Source organism: Entelurus aequoreus, linkage group LG27 (assembly GCF_033978785.1).
Source record: "Entelurus aequoreus isolate RoL-2023_Sb linkage group LG27, RoL_Eaeq_v1.1, whole genome shotgun sequence".
Taxonomy (NCBI): domain Eukaryota; kingdom Metazoa; phylum Chordata; class Actinopteri; order Syngnathiformes; family Syngnathidae; genus Entelurus; species Entelurus aequoreus.
The window spans coordinates 35,417,603-35,431,221 of NC_084757.1; the positions used below are offsets into that span (position 1 = coordinate 35,417,603).

A 13,619-nucleotide genomic window follows, 5' to 3' on the forward strand; every position below is an offset into this window, starting at 1 on the left:
TTACAACACTTTATGTACATATTTATATACAGATTTAAACAATAAGTTATTCACTGAAATATATTTATAAATTGTGGTTCTTACAAAAAATACATCTTATAAAAATATAAAAGCTAAAATGTCACTTAAAGCTCTGCCCCTTTAATTAGTGCATACTAAATAATTTAACTTTAGCCTACTACTACAACCATATTATTTACCAGCAACATAAAGTGAAACAGAGGCAGAGGTGTCCTGCCACAGTCAGTAACAAATAAACAGAAAACAGTAGTGGTGGTAGATAGACACAGAGCTTCATCAAACTGAACAAAGAGCTCCAAAAATCTTGATCCTACACTTCTCTTTTGTAAAGTAAATCTGAACAGCCGGTATGGGCATCTACATCAACTATATGATTTGCCTGAGAAGCTGGACAGGACAAAAAAAAAATCTATTTGTGGCGGCCTTAATTCTTTTGTGGCGGGCCGCCACAAATAAATGAATGTGTGGGAAACACTGCGTACCGTTACACCCTTACCCCAAACACACCTCAAAAGTGGTAAAGGACTGGCTAAATCAGGCTAGAATAAAGGTTTTAGAATGGCCTTCCCCAAGTCCTGACTAAAACGTGTGGACAATGCTGAAGAAACAAGTCCATGTCAGAAAACCAACACATTTAGCTGAACCGCACCAATTTCGTCAAGAGGAGTGGTCGGGGGGCGTGGTTGGGGCGTGGCTAAGGGCGTGGTTGAGGAGAGTAAATTTACAGCTAGAATTCACCAAATCAAGTATTTCATATATATATATGTATGAAATACTTGACTTTCAGTGAATTCTAGCTATACTTTTTTAAAAAAATTTCATTATACATATAAATAAAAGACATACTTGAATTTCAGTGTTCTGCAGGCTATCCAGTAGGTGGCAGTATTGTCCTGTTTAAGAGTGTCACAACATTGCTGTTTACGGCAGACGAACTGCTTTACGGTAGACTAAACGGGACTGCTGTTGTTGTGTGTTGTTACCGCGCTGGGGGGACGTTAATGAAACTGCCTAACAATAAACCCACATAAGAAACCAAGAACTCTCTCTCCTTGTTGTGCACTCTACTCTCTAAAAGCCGTAGATGTTATGACGTCATTGGGCAGGCAAGCTGCTGGGAAAGCGGACGTGAGAACGGCTGTCCCCACTCAGGTCCGCATTGAGCTGGAGGTGGCGTGGCCTCCAGCTCCGGCTGAATACCGGGAGTTTGTCGGGAGAAAATCTCTGCCGGGAGGTTGTCGGGAGAGGCGCTGAATACCGGGATTCTCCCGCTAAAAACGGGAGGGTTGGCAAGTATGCCGGGAGGGGGAAAGTCTGGGGTTCCCTGCTTAGGCTGCTGCCCCCGCGACCCGACCTCGGATAAGCGGAAGAAGATGGATGGATAGCAACCATATAACATTAAATAATAATCGTATGGAATACAGGACTTTACACTGTAACACGGAGGACAAACAGTCGGATAAGGACGCAGCATCCACGTCGGTAGGAAGAATAAAAGAAGATTAAGATGAGTGAAAGTAAAAATAAACAACATTTACAGCATCAAAGCACATTGCGTAAGCAGCTAGTTAGCAGTCGCGCTAGCACGCCCCCTTAGTTGGAGGTTTCTATACAGACATATAGATAATAGTCATTAATGTACATTTGGACTGTAGTCATTAAAATAATGTAAATAAGGACAATGAAATACACAAGAGAAATAAACAAGTCACTTTGTTTAACACTATTTAAGCTACTAGCATGCGGTGCTACGATGCTAAACACTACTTTGCTAGCGAGCTGCGTCGCGTTTTTGTGCCAGAAAAATCTAAAGTTACGATGAAAGTTGAAAGAACAAGCCGTCACCTTGTCTGAGTACATGCCCACCAGCTGCTTCATCCGCCAGTGCGGCCCGGTGAAAACGTCCACTTCGTCCGGGAAGGGAGACATGTTCGCCCCGGAGCTTAGCAGCGAGCTAATCGATGCGTCAGCTCTGCTAGCAAACAAGAGGGCGTGGCTTTAGTCCTCCCACGTGACCGCAGTGTGACGCCTGCCATAGCCACTAGAGGGCGATATGTGCGTGTGAAGATTTACGTTTACTATGACACAATAGTTTGAGTTGTGTGGAATATGTTGAACATTAGCCTGACATTTCATTCAATATGCAGCTGAGATAGGCTCCAGTATCCCCCGCGATCCCAAAAGGGACAAGCGGTAGGAAATGGATGGATGGATGTCTCCTGTCTGAGCTGTCACTGTATCGTGGTAGAGGAGTTTGCGTGTCCCAATGATCTTAGGAACTGTGTTGTCCAGGGGCTTCTATGCCCCCTGGTAGGGTCTCCCAAGACAAACAGGTCCTAGGTGAAGGATCAGACAAAGAGCAGCACGAAGACCTCTATGAAAAATAAAAACAAAGGACCCAGATTTCCCTCGCCCGGACGCGGGTCACCGGTGCCCCCCCCCCCCCCCCCTCTGGAGCCAGGCCCGAGGTGGGGCACGATGGGACCCGGCCGGGCACAGCACGAAGAGGCAACGTGGGTCCCCCCTCCAATGGGCCCACCACCCATAGCAGGGGCCATAGAGGTCGGGAGCGATGTGAGCTGGGCGGCAGCCGAAGGCAGGGCACTTGACGGTCAGATCCTCGGCTACATAAGCTAGCTCTTGGGACGTGGAACGAGCCTAAGCTAGTGCGTGAGGGGGAGAAGTTCCGGCTAGATATGGTCGGACTCACTTCGACGCACAACAAGGGCTCTGGAACCAGTTTTCTCGAGAGGGGCTGGACTCTCTTCCACTCTGGCGTTGCATGCAGTGAGAGGCGACGGGCTGTGGTGGCAATTCTTGTTGCTCAAAGCCTGCACGTTGGAGTTCAACCCAGTGGACGAGAGGGTAGCTTCCCTCCGCCTTTGGGTGGGGGGACGGGTCCTGACTGTTGTTTGTGCTTACGCACCAGACAGCTGCTCAGCTGCCCTTTTTGGATTCGCTCGAGGGAGTACTGGAGAGTGCTCCCCCGGGTGATTCCCTTGTTCCACTGGGGGACTTCAACGCTCATATTGGCAGCGACAGTGAAACCTGGAGAGGCGTGAATGGGAAGAATGGCCGCCCGGATCTGAACCCGAGTGGTGTTTTGTTATTGGACTTTTGTGCTCGTCACAGACTGTCCATAACAAACACCATGTTCAAACAGAAGGGTGTTCATATGTGCACTTGGCACCAGGACACCCTAGGCCGCAGTTCTGTGATCGATTTGTAGTTGTGTTATCGGATTTGCGGTCTCATGTTTTGGACATTCGGGTGAAGAGAGGGGCGGGGCTTTCTACCGATCACCAACTGGTAGTGAGTTGGCTGCGATGGTGGGGGAGGATGCCGGACAGACCTGGCAGACCCAAACGCATTGTGAGGGTCTGCTGGGAACGTCTAGCAGAATCTCCTGTCAGAGAGAGTTTCAATTCCCAACTGCAGAAGAACTTTGAACCGAGTGGACCATGTTCCGTACCTCTATTGTCGAGGCGGCCAATTGGAGCTGTGGTCGCAAGGTGGTTGGTGCTTGTCGTGGCGGTAATCCTAGAACCTGCGGGTGGCCACCAGCGGTGAGGGATGCCGTCAAGCTGAAGAAAGAGTCCTATCGGGTTCTTTTGACTCATAGGACTCCGGAGGCAGCGGACAGGTACCGACAGGCCAAGCGGTGTGCGGCTTCAGCGGTCGCAGAGGCAAAAACTCGGACATGGGAGTAGTTCGGGGAAGCCATGGACACCATCCACCGCCTCAGGAAGGAGAAGCAGTGCACTGTCAACACCGTGTATGGTAGGGATGGTGTTCTGCTGACCTCAACTGCAGATGTTGTGGATCGGTGGAGGGAATACTTCGAAGACCTCCTCAATCCCACCAACACGTCTTACTATGAGGAAGCAGTGCCTGGGGAATCTGTGGTGGGCTCTCCTATTTCTGGGGCTGAGGTTGCCGAGGTAGTTAAAAAGCTCCTCTGTGGCAAGGCCCCGGGGGTCGATGAGATCCGCCTGGAGTTCCTTAAGGCTCTGGATGCTGTGGGGCTGTCTTGGTTGACAAGACTCTGCAACATCGCGTAAACATCGGGGGCGGTACCTCTGGATTGGCAGACTGGGGTGGTGGTTCCTCTCTTTAAGAAGGGGAACCGGAGGGTGTGTTCCAACTATCGTGTGATCACACTCCTCAGCCTTCCCGGTAAGGTCTATTCAGGTGTACTGGAGAGGAGGCTACGCCGGATAGTCAAACCTCAGATTCAGGAGAAACAGTGTGGTTTTCGTCCTGGTCGTGGAACTGTGGACCAGCTCTATACTCTTGGCAGGGTCCTTGAGGGTGCATGGGAGTTTGCCCAACCAGTCTACATGTGCTTTGTGGACTTGGAGAAGGCATTCGACCGTGTCCCTCAGGAAGTCCTGTGGGGAGTGCTCAGAGAGTATGGGGTATCGGACTGTCTGATTGTGGCGGTCCACTCCTTGTATGATCAGTGTCAGAGCTTGGTCCGCATTACCGGCAGTAAGTCGGACCCGTTTCCAGTGAGGGTTGGACTCCGCCAAGGCTGCCCTTTGTCAACCATTCTGTTCATAACTTTTATGGACAGAATTTCTATGATGTGGTCCTGATGGCTTCATCTGGCCAGGATCTTCAGCTCTCACTGGACCGGTTTGCTGCCGATTGTGAAGCGACTGGGATGGGAATCAGCACCCCACGTCCGAGTCCATGGTTTTCGCCCGTAAAAGGGTGGAGTTCCATCTCCTGGTTGGGGAGGAGATCTTGCCCCAAGTGGAGGAGTTCAAGTACCTAGGAGTCTTGTTCACGAGTGAGGGAAGAGTGGATCGTGAGATCGACAGGCGGATCGGTGCGGCGTCTTCAGTAATGCGGATGCTGTATCGATCCGTTGTGGTGAAGAAGTAGCTGAGCCGGAAGGCAAAGCTCTCAATTTACCGGTCGATCTACGCTCCCATCCTCACCTATGGTCATGAGCTTTGGGTTATGACCGAAAGGATAAGATCACGGGTACAAGCGGCCAAAATAAGTTTCCTCTGCCGGGTGGCGGGGCTCTCCCTTAGAGATAGGGTGAGAAGCTCTGGATCCCCCGGGAGGAGCTGGACGAAGTGGCTGGGGAGAGGGAAGTCTGGGCTTCTCTGCTTAGGCTGCTGCCCCCGCTACCCAACCTCGGATAAGTGGAAGAAAATGGATGGATGGATATAAACTCTGTCATACATATTGTATTTATAATAATTAATTATATAAATTCAGCATATTCTATATCATATATATGTATACATACACACATATATATATATATATATATATATATATATATATATATATATATATATATATATATATATATATATATATATATATATATATATATATATATATATATATATATATATATATATATATATATATATATATATATATATATTCGCACACAAGACATAACAGTTAATATGATTTAAAAAAGCCACTTTTTAGCGTACTATATTCACACAGTGCCACAACTTGAACAGTTTTAATATTTTATTTAGCGTTTAAAAGGAATTAAAAGCGAATTTTTTTCTGTCTTGGTCACGTGGTTTAAGATCACGCCCTTTTTGAGGAGACTTGGATGCTTACTTCAAGTGCACCTCGGAAATTTCTCTACATCCTGTACGCCTACCAATACTAACACATGAGTTTTTATTGCAACAAAAATTGAATAAGTCACGTATGTTCACAATAATTTTTTAAATATGTATGTTACTACAATACATTTTTTTTCGCGCACTGATACTGTACATGAGAAGTTGTATAAATTCCCAGTGTCAGTGAAGGCCACACCACTCCGTCCTCCCCCTCCCCTCCTGAGTGTGCAACAGAAGAGAACACAATTACTAGCATGGCGCTTTTCTCTTCTACCTTCTTCTCTCTTCTTTTCTCTCTCCTCTCCTCTTCTCTTCGTGTGTGACAAACAAAGTTTTACCTTCCCGCTCCGCTTACAGCTCAGCGTACGTGGCAAAGTAGAAGAGCGGGAGGAGATACGTGCTCTTAATGTTGCTTGCTAACTTGCGAGCTTAGCAACAACAGCAACAACAGAAGGTAAGTTTTTTTTTCCTCCCAAAATGTCGTCATTTGTGTGTTGTTTTGTCTACTTGCTATTGTCCAAGCATTAAAGTGTTCCAAGTGCTGTACAAACTTGTTAAAAGTTAATACACTGCTCGAATACACTGACAAACACTCAAATAGTTTTAATATTAAACAATTGTCCCTCTGTTGTCAAGTGACGTCACGTTAAAATGACGTCATAATAATAATAATCTTTTATTCCTCTCATTAGATCACAGCGAGCTGGAGTCTATCCCAGCTTACAGTGAAAAGAAAAAGAAAAAAAGAGCACTTGATCAAATGTAATGAGGAAAAGCTGACATTCCCAAACTAATAATACTATATTTAGTCACTTATAACACAAAACTAACACAACGTATTGTATTTAAATATATATACATTTCTGTTTTTAGCATATTTAAAAAAATAAACATTATAAATGTCCCATACAGTCATTGCTAGAACAAGTTTAGACACCCCTGATCTTAAATATCAAAAGCTCTCGAAATAAAAATAAAACGGAGTTAAAAAAACAAAGTTTACTCTGTCAATTAAAGACTATTAATAATAATAACTTATGATTTACTTAGAAACAATTGAACAGTAATAATAAACACTGGTAAATGTGTAACTCAACATTAATGTTTTTGCACAGGCGCAATTTTTGACACACTATGTGTGACAGTGACATTTTTACATTGTTATTGTTATTATGATAATTGTTATTGTTCTATTCTGACTGAATGTCAGAATGAAGAGCAAAATATGGGAATGTAATGAGAAAAAACTATTGATTAATAATAATATACATAGTCACCTGTAACAGAGCTGACACAATGTATTTTCTTTAAATATGTGTATATATATATATATATATATATATATATATATATATATATATATATATATATATATATATATATATATATATATATATATATGTATATATATATATATGTACATGTACGTGTGTGTGTGTGTGTGCATATCTATACATCTTTTTATTGTACAGGGCATTTGTGTGGAATGTGGGAGGAGTAAAGCCACACAAGTGTAGAAGATGCAAAGTCCACACAGAGATGTTCATGCTGCATGTCAGGATGTGAGGCTGACGTGAGAACCACGAGGCCACCATGTTGCACAATATTTTACACCAATGTGCACAATATTTTGCACAATGTGCACACTATTTTGCACAATCTGCACAACATTATGTACAACATAATGCACAATATTTTGCACCATCTAAATAACATGCACAACATTGTGCACAATGTTATGTACAACATTATGCACAATATTATGTACAACAATGTACACAATATTATGCACACTATTAGGCACAACATTATGCACAGTATTAAGCACATTATGGATAATATTATGCACAATAATTCGCACAATCTACACAATATTATGTACAACATAATGCACAACATTATGCACAATATTTTGCACCATCTAAATAACATTATGCACAACATTGTGCACAATGTTACGTACAACATTATGCACAATATTATGCACAATATTATGTACAATATTATACACAGTATTATGCACACTATTAGGCACAACATTATGCACAATATTAAGCATATTATGCATAATATTATGCACAATGATTTGCACCATCTGCACAATATTATGTACAACATTATGCACAATATTATGTACATTATGCACAATATTAGGCACAACATTATGCACAATATTGTGTACAACATTATACACAATATTATGCACACTATTAGGCACAATATGCACAACATTATGCACAGTATTAAGCACATTATGGATAATATTATGCACAATAATTCGCACAATCTGCACAGTATTATGTACAACGTAATGTACAACATTATGCACAATATGATGCACAATATTTTGCACCATCTAAATAACATTATGCACAACATTATGTACAACATTGTGCACAATGTTACGTACAACATTATGCACAATATTAGGCACAATATTTTGCACCATCTAAATAACATTATGCACAAGATTATGTACAGCATTGTGCACAATGTTACGTACAACATTATGCACAATATTAGGCACAACATTATGCACAATATTATGCACAATGTTATGTACAACATTATGCACAATATTATGTACAATATTATACACAATATTATGCACACTATTGGGCACAACATTATGCACAATATTAAGCATATTTTGCATAATATTATGCACAATAATTTGCACCATCTGCACAATATTATGCACAATATTATGTACAACATTATACACAATATTATGCACACTATTAGGCACAACATTATGCACAATATTAAGCACATTATGCATAATATTATGCACAATAATTTGCACCAACTGCACAACATTATGCACAATATTATGCACCGTCTGGTAAACATTATGCACAATATCAGTGTGTGAATGCGTGTGTGTGAATGGGTGAATGTGATGCATAATGTAAAGTGCATTAAGCGCAACATGAAACACAACATGAAGCGCAACATTATGCACAAAATATGTACAACATTATGCACACTTTGGCACAACATTATACCATACCAACTTTATTTTTAAAGCCCTTTAAAAACAACCACAGTTGAAGAACAAAGGGCTGTACACCACAAAGAAATACAGGCTCAACATTGTGCATGTTATGCACAATATTTTGCACCATCTGCACAACATTATGCACAATATTATGCACCATCTAAATAACATTTCGACAACATTATGCACAACATTAAGCACAATATTGTGCACAATGTTATGCACAATGTTATGCACAACATTATGCACAACATTGTGCACAACATTGTGCACAATATTATGTACAACATTATGCACAATATTAGGCACAACATTATGCACAATATTAAGCACATTATGCATAATATTATGCACAAAAATTTGCACCATTTGCACAACATTATGTACAATATTATGCACACTATAAGGCACAATATTAAGCACACTATGCATAATATTATGCACAATAATTTGCACCATCTGCACAACATAATACACAATATTATGCACAACAACATGATGTACAATATTATGCACAAAATATGTACAACATTATGCACACTATTATGCACAGTTAGGCACAACATTATACCATGCCAACTTTATTTATAAAGCCCTTTAAAAACAACCACAGTTGAAGAACAAAGGGCTGTACACCACAAAGAAATACAGGCTCAATATTGTGCATGTTATGCACAATATTTTGCACCATCTGCACAACATTATGCATAATATTATGCACAATATTTTGCACCATCTAAATAACATTATGCACAACATTATGCACAACATTAAGCACAATATTGTGCACAACGTTATGCACAACATTATGCACAACATTGTGCACAATATTATGTACAACATTATGCACAATATTAGGCACAACATTATGCACAATATTAAGCACATTATGCATAATATTATGCACAACATTATGTACAATATTATGCACACTATAAGGCACAATATTAAGCACACAATGCATAATATTGTGCACAATAATTTGCACCATCTGCACAACATAATGCACAATATTATGCACAACAACATGATGCACAATATTATGCACAAAATATGTACAACATTATGCACAATATTATGCACACTTCGGCACAACATTATACCATAACATGACAACTTTATTTATAAAGCCCTGTAAAAACAACCACAGTTGAAGAACAAAGGGCTGTACACCACAAAGAAATACAGGCTCAATATTATGCATATTATGCACAATATTCTGCAACATCTGCACAACATTATGCACTACATTATGCACAATATTTTGCACCATCTGCACAATATTATGCACTACATTATGCACAATATTATGCACAATATTTTGCACCATCTGCACAACATTATGCATAATATTATGCACAATATCAGTGTGTGAATGGTGAATGTGATGCATAATGTAAAGTGCTGTGGGTGTCATTCCAGGTAGAGTAAAGTGCTATATAAATACACACCATTTACCAATCTGCAAGCACATCAATAGACTCAACAGGAAAGAGCAACGTTGTGTATTTCCCGCCCGTGTAGCCGAGGATGCGAGACGACGGGTCACAGGTGTGTTCATCCGCTTTGCAGCCAATTAGATTAAAGATGACCCTTAAGCACCTGTGAGTTACTCTCGTGATCCTTTTGACGGCACTCTGCTCAGTGCTGCTTTGCTGCTGAAACCATCACTAAATGTCTTGTTTCAATAATCCTACGTCATTAATGTCCGCTTGTCATGTGACCAGACCAGTACGTAGGGATCCACCAGGCTGATTACAACACCCAAAAGCAGTGAAGTTGTCACGTTGTGTAAATGGTAAATAAAAAGAGAATACAATGATTTGCAAATCCTTTTCAACTTATATTCAATTGAATAGACTGCAAAGACAAGATATTTAATGTTATTTTATTGCAAATATTAGCTCATTTGGAATTTGATGCCTGCAACATGTTTAAAAAAAAAGCTGGCACAAGTGGCAAAAAAGAGTGAGAAAGTTGAGGAATGCTCATCAAAGACTTATTTGGAACATCCCACAGGTGAACAGGCTAATTGGGAACAGGTGGGTGCCATGATTGGGTATAAAAGCAGCTTCCATGAAATGCTCGGTCGTTCACAAACAAGGACGGGGGCGAGGGTCACCACTTTGTCGACAAATGCCTGAGCAAATTGTTTAAGAACAACATTTCCCAACCAGCTACTGCAAGGAATTTAGGGATTTCACCATCTACGCTCCGTAATATCATCAAAAGGTTCAGAGAATCTGGAGAAATCACTGCACGTAAGCCATGATATTACGCACCTTGGATCCCTCAGACTGTACTGCGTCAAAATAGCCACATCAGTGAGTAAAGGATATCACCACATGGGCTCAGGAACACTTCAGAAAACCACTGTCAGTAACTACAGTTGGTCGCTACATCTCTAAGTGCAAGTTAAAACTCTACTCTGCAAAGCGAAAGCCATTTATCAACAACACCCAGAAACACTACCGGCTTCACTGGGCCCGAACTCATCTAAGATGGACTGATACAAAGTGGAAAAGTGTTCTGTGGTCTGACGAGTTCACATTTCAAATTGTTTTTGGAAACTTTGGACCAAAAAGGAAAAGAACCATCCGGACTGTTATAGGTGCAAAGTGTAAAAGGCAGCATGTGTGATGGTATGAGGGTGTATTAGTGGCCAAGACATGGGTAACTTACACATCTGTGAAGGCACCATTAATGCTGAAAGGTACATACAGCTTTTGGAGCAACATATGTTGCCATCCAAGCAAAGTTACCATGGACGCCCCTGCTTATTTCAGCAAGACAGTGCCAAGCCACGTGTTACATCAACGTGGCTTCATAGTGAAAGAGTGCGGGTACTAGACTGGCCTGCCTGTAGTCCAGACCTGTCTCCCATTGAAAGTGTGTGGTGCAATATGAAGACTAAAATAGCAGAAGGGAGACCGTTGAACAACTTAAGCTGTACATCAAGCAAGAATTGGAAATAATTCCACTTCAGAAATGTGTCTCCTCTGTTCCCAAACCTTTACTGAGTGTTGTTAAAAGGAAAGGCCATGTAACACAGTGGTAAAAATGCCCCTGTGACAACTTTTTAGCAATGAGTTGCTGCCATTAAATTTTAAGTTCATGATTATTTGCAAAAAAAATACAGGTTTTAGTCCACATTTGGACTACACATGATTCTGATCACTAATATTTGGTGGTCGTCCACATTTGGAGCACAAATGTTTCTGATCACTAATATTTGGTTTTAGTCCACATGTGGAGCACAAACCTTTCTGATCACTAATATTTAGTTTTAGTCCACATTCGAAACACAAAACTTTCTGATCACTAATATTTAGTTTTAGTCCACATTTGGAACACAAACCTTTCTGATCTCTAATATTTAGTTTTAGTCCACATTTGGAGCACAAACCTTTCTGATCACTAATATTTAGTTTTAGCACCACATTTGGAGCACAAACCTTTCTGATCACTAATATTTAGTTTTAGTCCACATGTGGAGCACAAACCTTTCTGATCACTAATATTTGGTTTTAGTCCACATGTGGAGCACAAACCTTTCTGATCACTAATATTTGGTTTTAGTCCACATGTGGAGGAGCACAAACCTTTATGATCACTAATATTTAGTTTTAGTCCACATTCTAAACACAAAACTTTCTGATCACTAATATTTAGTTTTAGTCCACATTTGGAGCACAAACCTTTCTGATCACTAATATTTAGTTTTAGCACCACATTTGGAGCACAAACCTTTCTGATCACTAATATTTAGTTTTAGTCCACATGTGGAGCACAAACCTTTCTGATCACTAATATTTGGTTTTAGTCCACATGTGGAGCACAAACCTTTCTGATCACTGATATTTAGTTTTGGTCCACATTTGGAGCACAAACCTTTCTGGTCACTAACATTGGGTTTTAGTCCACATGTGGAGCACAAACCTTTCTGATTACTAATATGTAGTTTTAGTCCACATGTGGAGCACAAACCTTTCTGATCACTAGTATTTAGTTTTAGTCCACATGTGGAGCACAAACCTTTCTGATCTCTAATATTTAGTTTTAGTCCACATGTGGAGCACAAACCTTTCTGATTACTAATATGTAGTTTTAGTCCACATGTGGAGCACAAACCTTTCTGATCACTAGTATTTAGTTTTAGTCCACATGTGGAGCACAAACCTTTCTGATCTCTAATATTTAGTTTTAGTCCACATTTGGAGCACAAACCTTTCTGATCACTAACATTTGGTTTTAGTCCACATGTAGAGCACAAACTTTCTGATCACTAATATTTAGTTTTAGTCCACATTCGGAACACAAACCTTTCTGATTTCTAATATTTAGTTTTAGTCCACATGTGGAGCACAAACCTTTCTGATCACTAATATTTAGTTTTAGTCCACATTTGGAGCACACCAATAATGGGTGTGAGTAAAAAGGTTATGGCTGGATCTCCAGTGTGCATCACGTCTGCATGCCAGGACCTGTCAGCAATGTTGACGAGTGTCACGTCTTGTTGTTTACAGGTGATGCAGTCGCCATGGCGACGGTAACCGAGGCATGGGAGTGACGTAACCCAGGTGGCGCTTCCCCCGCTAAAAAGGCTCAGACCATGGACGAGTCTGTCCTGCTGGACTTGCTGGAGTGTCCGGTGTGCCTGGAGCGCCTGGACGCCTCGGCCAAGGTGCTGCCGTGTCAGCACACCTTCTGCCGCCGCTGCCTGCAGGGCATCGTGGGCTCCCGCGGCGAGCTGCGCTGCCCCGAGTGCCGCACGCTGGTGGAGTGCGGCGTGGACGAGCTGCCCAGCAACATCCTGCTGGTGCGGCTCCTGGACGGCATCAAGCAGAAGCCGCGGCGAGCCGGGAACGCCGACGGTGCTTCCGTAGCTGGGCCGCGAGGAGCCAGGGAGCAGGCTGCACCCGGAGCGCAACCCCAGCGAGCGCAGGCCAAGAGCTCTGTGGTCCGAGTGAGTACTCGCCACTTTTCTC

At 41.7% G+C, this 13,619-nt stretch overlaps 2 protein-coding genes across 4 annotated transcripts in view; one reads left to right on the forward strand and one right to left on the reverse strand.

Moving 5' to 3' along the window:
* The window catches only part of fbxl5 (F-box and leucine-rich repeat protein 5), a 34,225-nt gene extending 32,192 nt beyond the window's left edge, over window positions 1-2,033 (reverse strand). For both annotated transcript variants that reach the window (XM_062038507.1, XM_062038506.1), the window contains exon 1: window positions 1,867-2,033. In XM_062038507.1, coding sequence (XP_061894491.1) covers window positions 1,867-1,950 — 84 coding nt within the window. In that variant the 5' untranslated portion in view covers window positions 1,951-2,033. The remainder of the gene's footprint in view (window positions 1-1,866) is intronic.
* A 3,810-nt stretch (window positions 2,034-5,843) lies between these two features.
* sh3rf1 (SH3 domain containing ring finger 1) overlaps window positions 5,844-13,619 on the forward strand; it is a 67,282-nt gene continuing 59,506 nt past the window's right edge. For both annotated transcript variants that reach the window (XM_062038656.1, XM_062038657.1), the window contains exons 1-2: window positions 5,844-6,084; window positions 13,158-13,597. In XM_062038656.1, coding sequence (XP_061894640.1) covers window positions 13,244-13,597 — 354 coding nt within the window. In that variant the 5' untranslated portion in view covers window positions 5,844-6,084; window positions 13,158-13,243. The remainder of the gene's footprint in view (window positions 6,085-13,157; window positions 13,598-13,619) is intronic.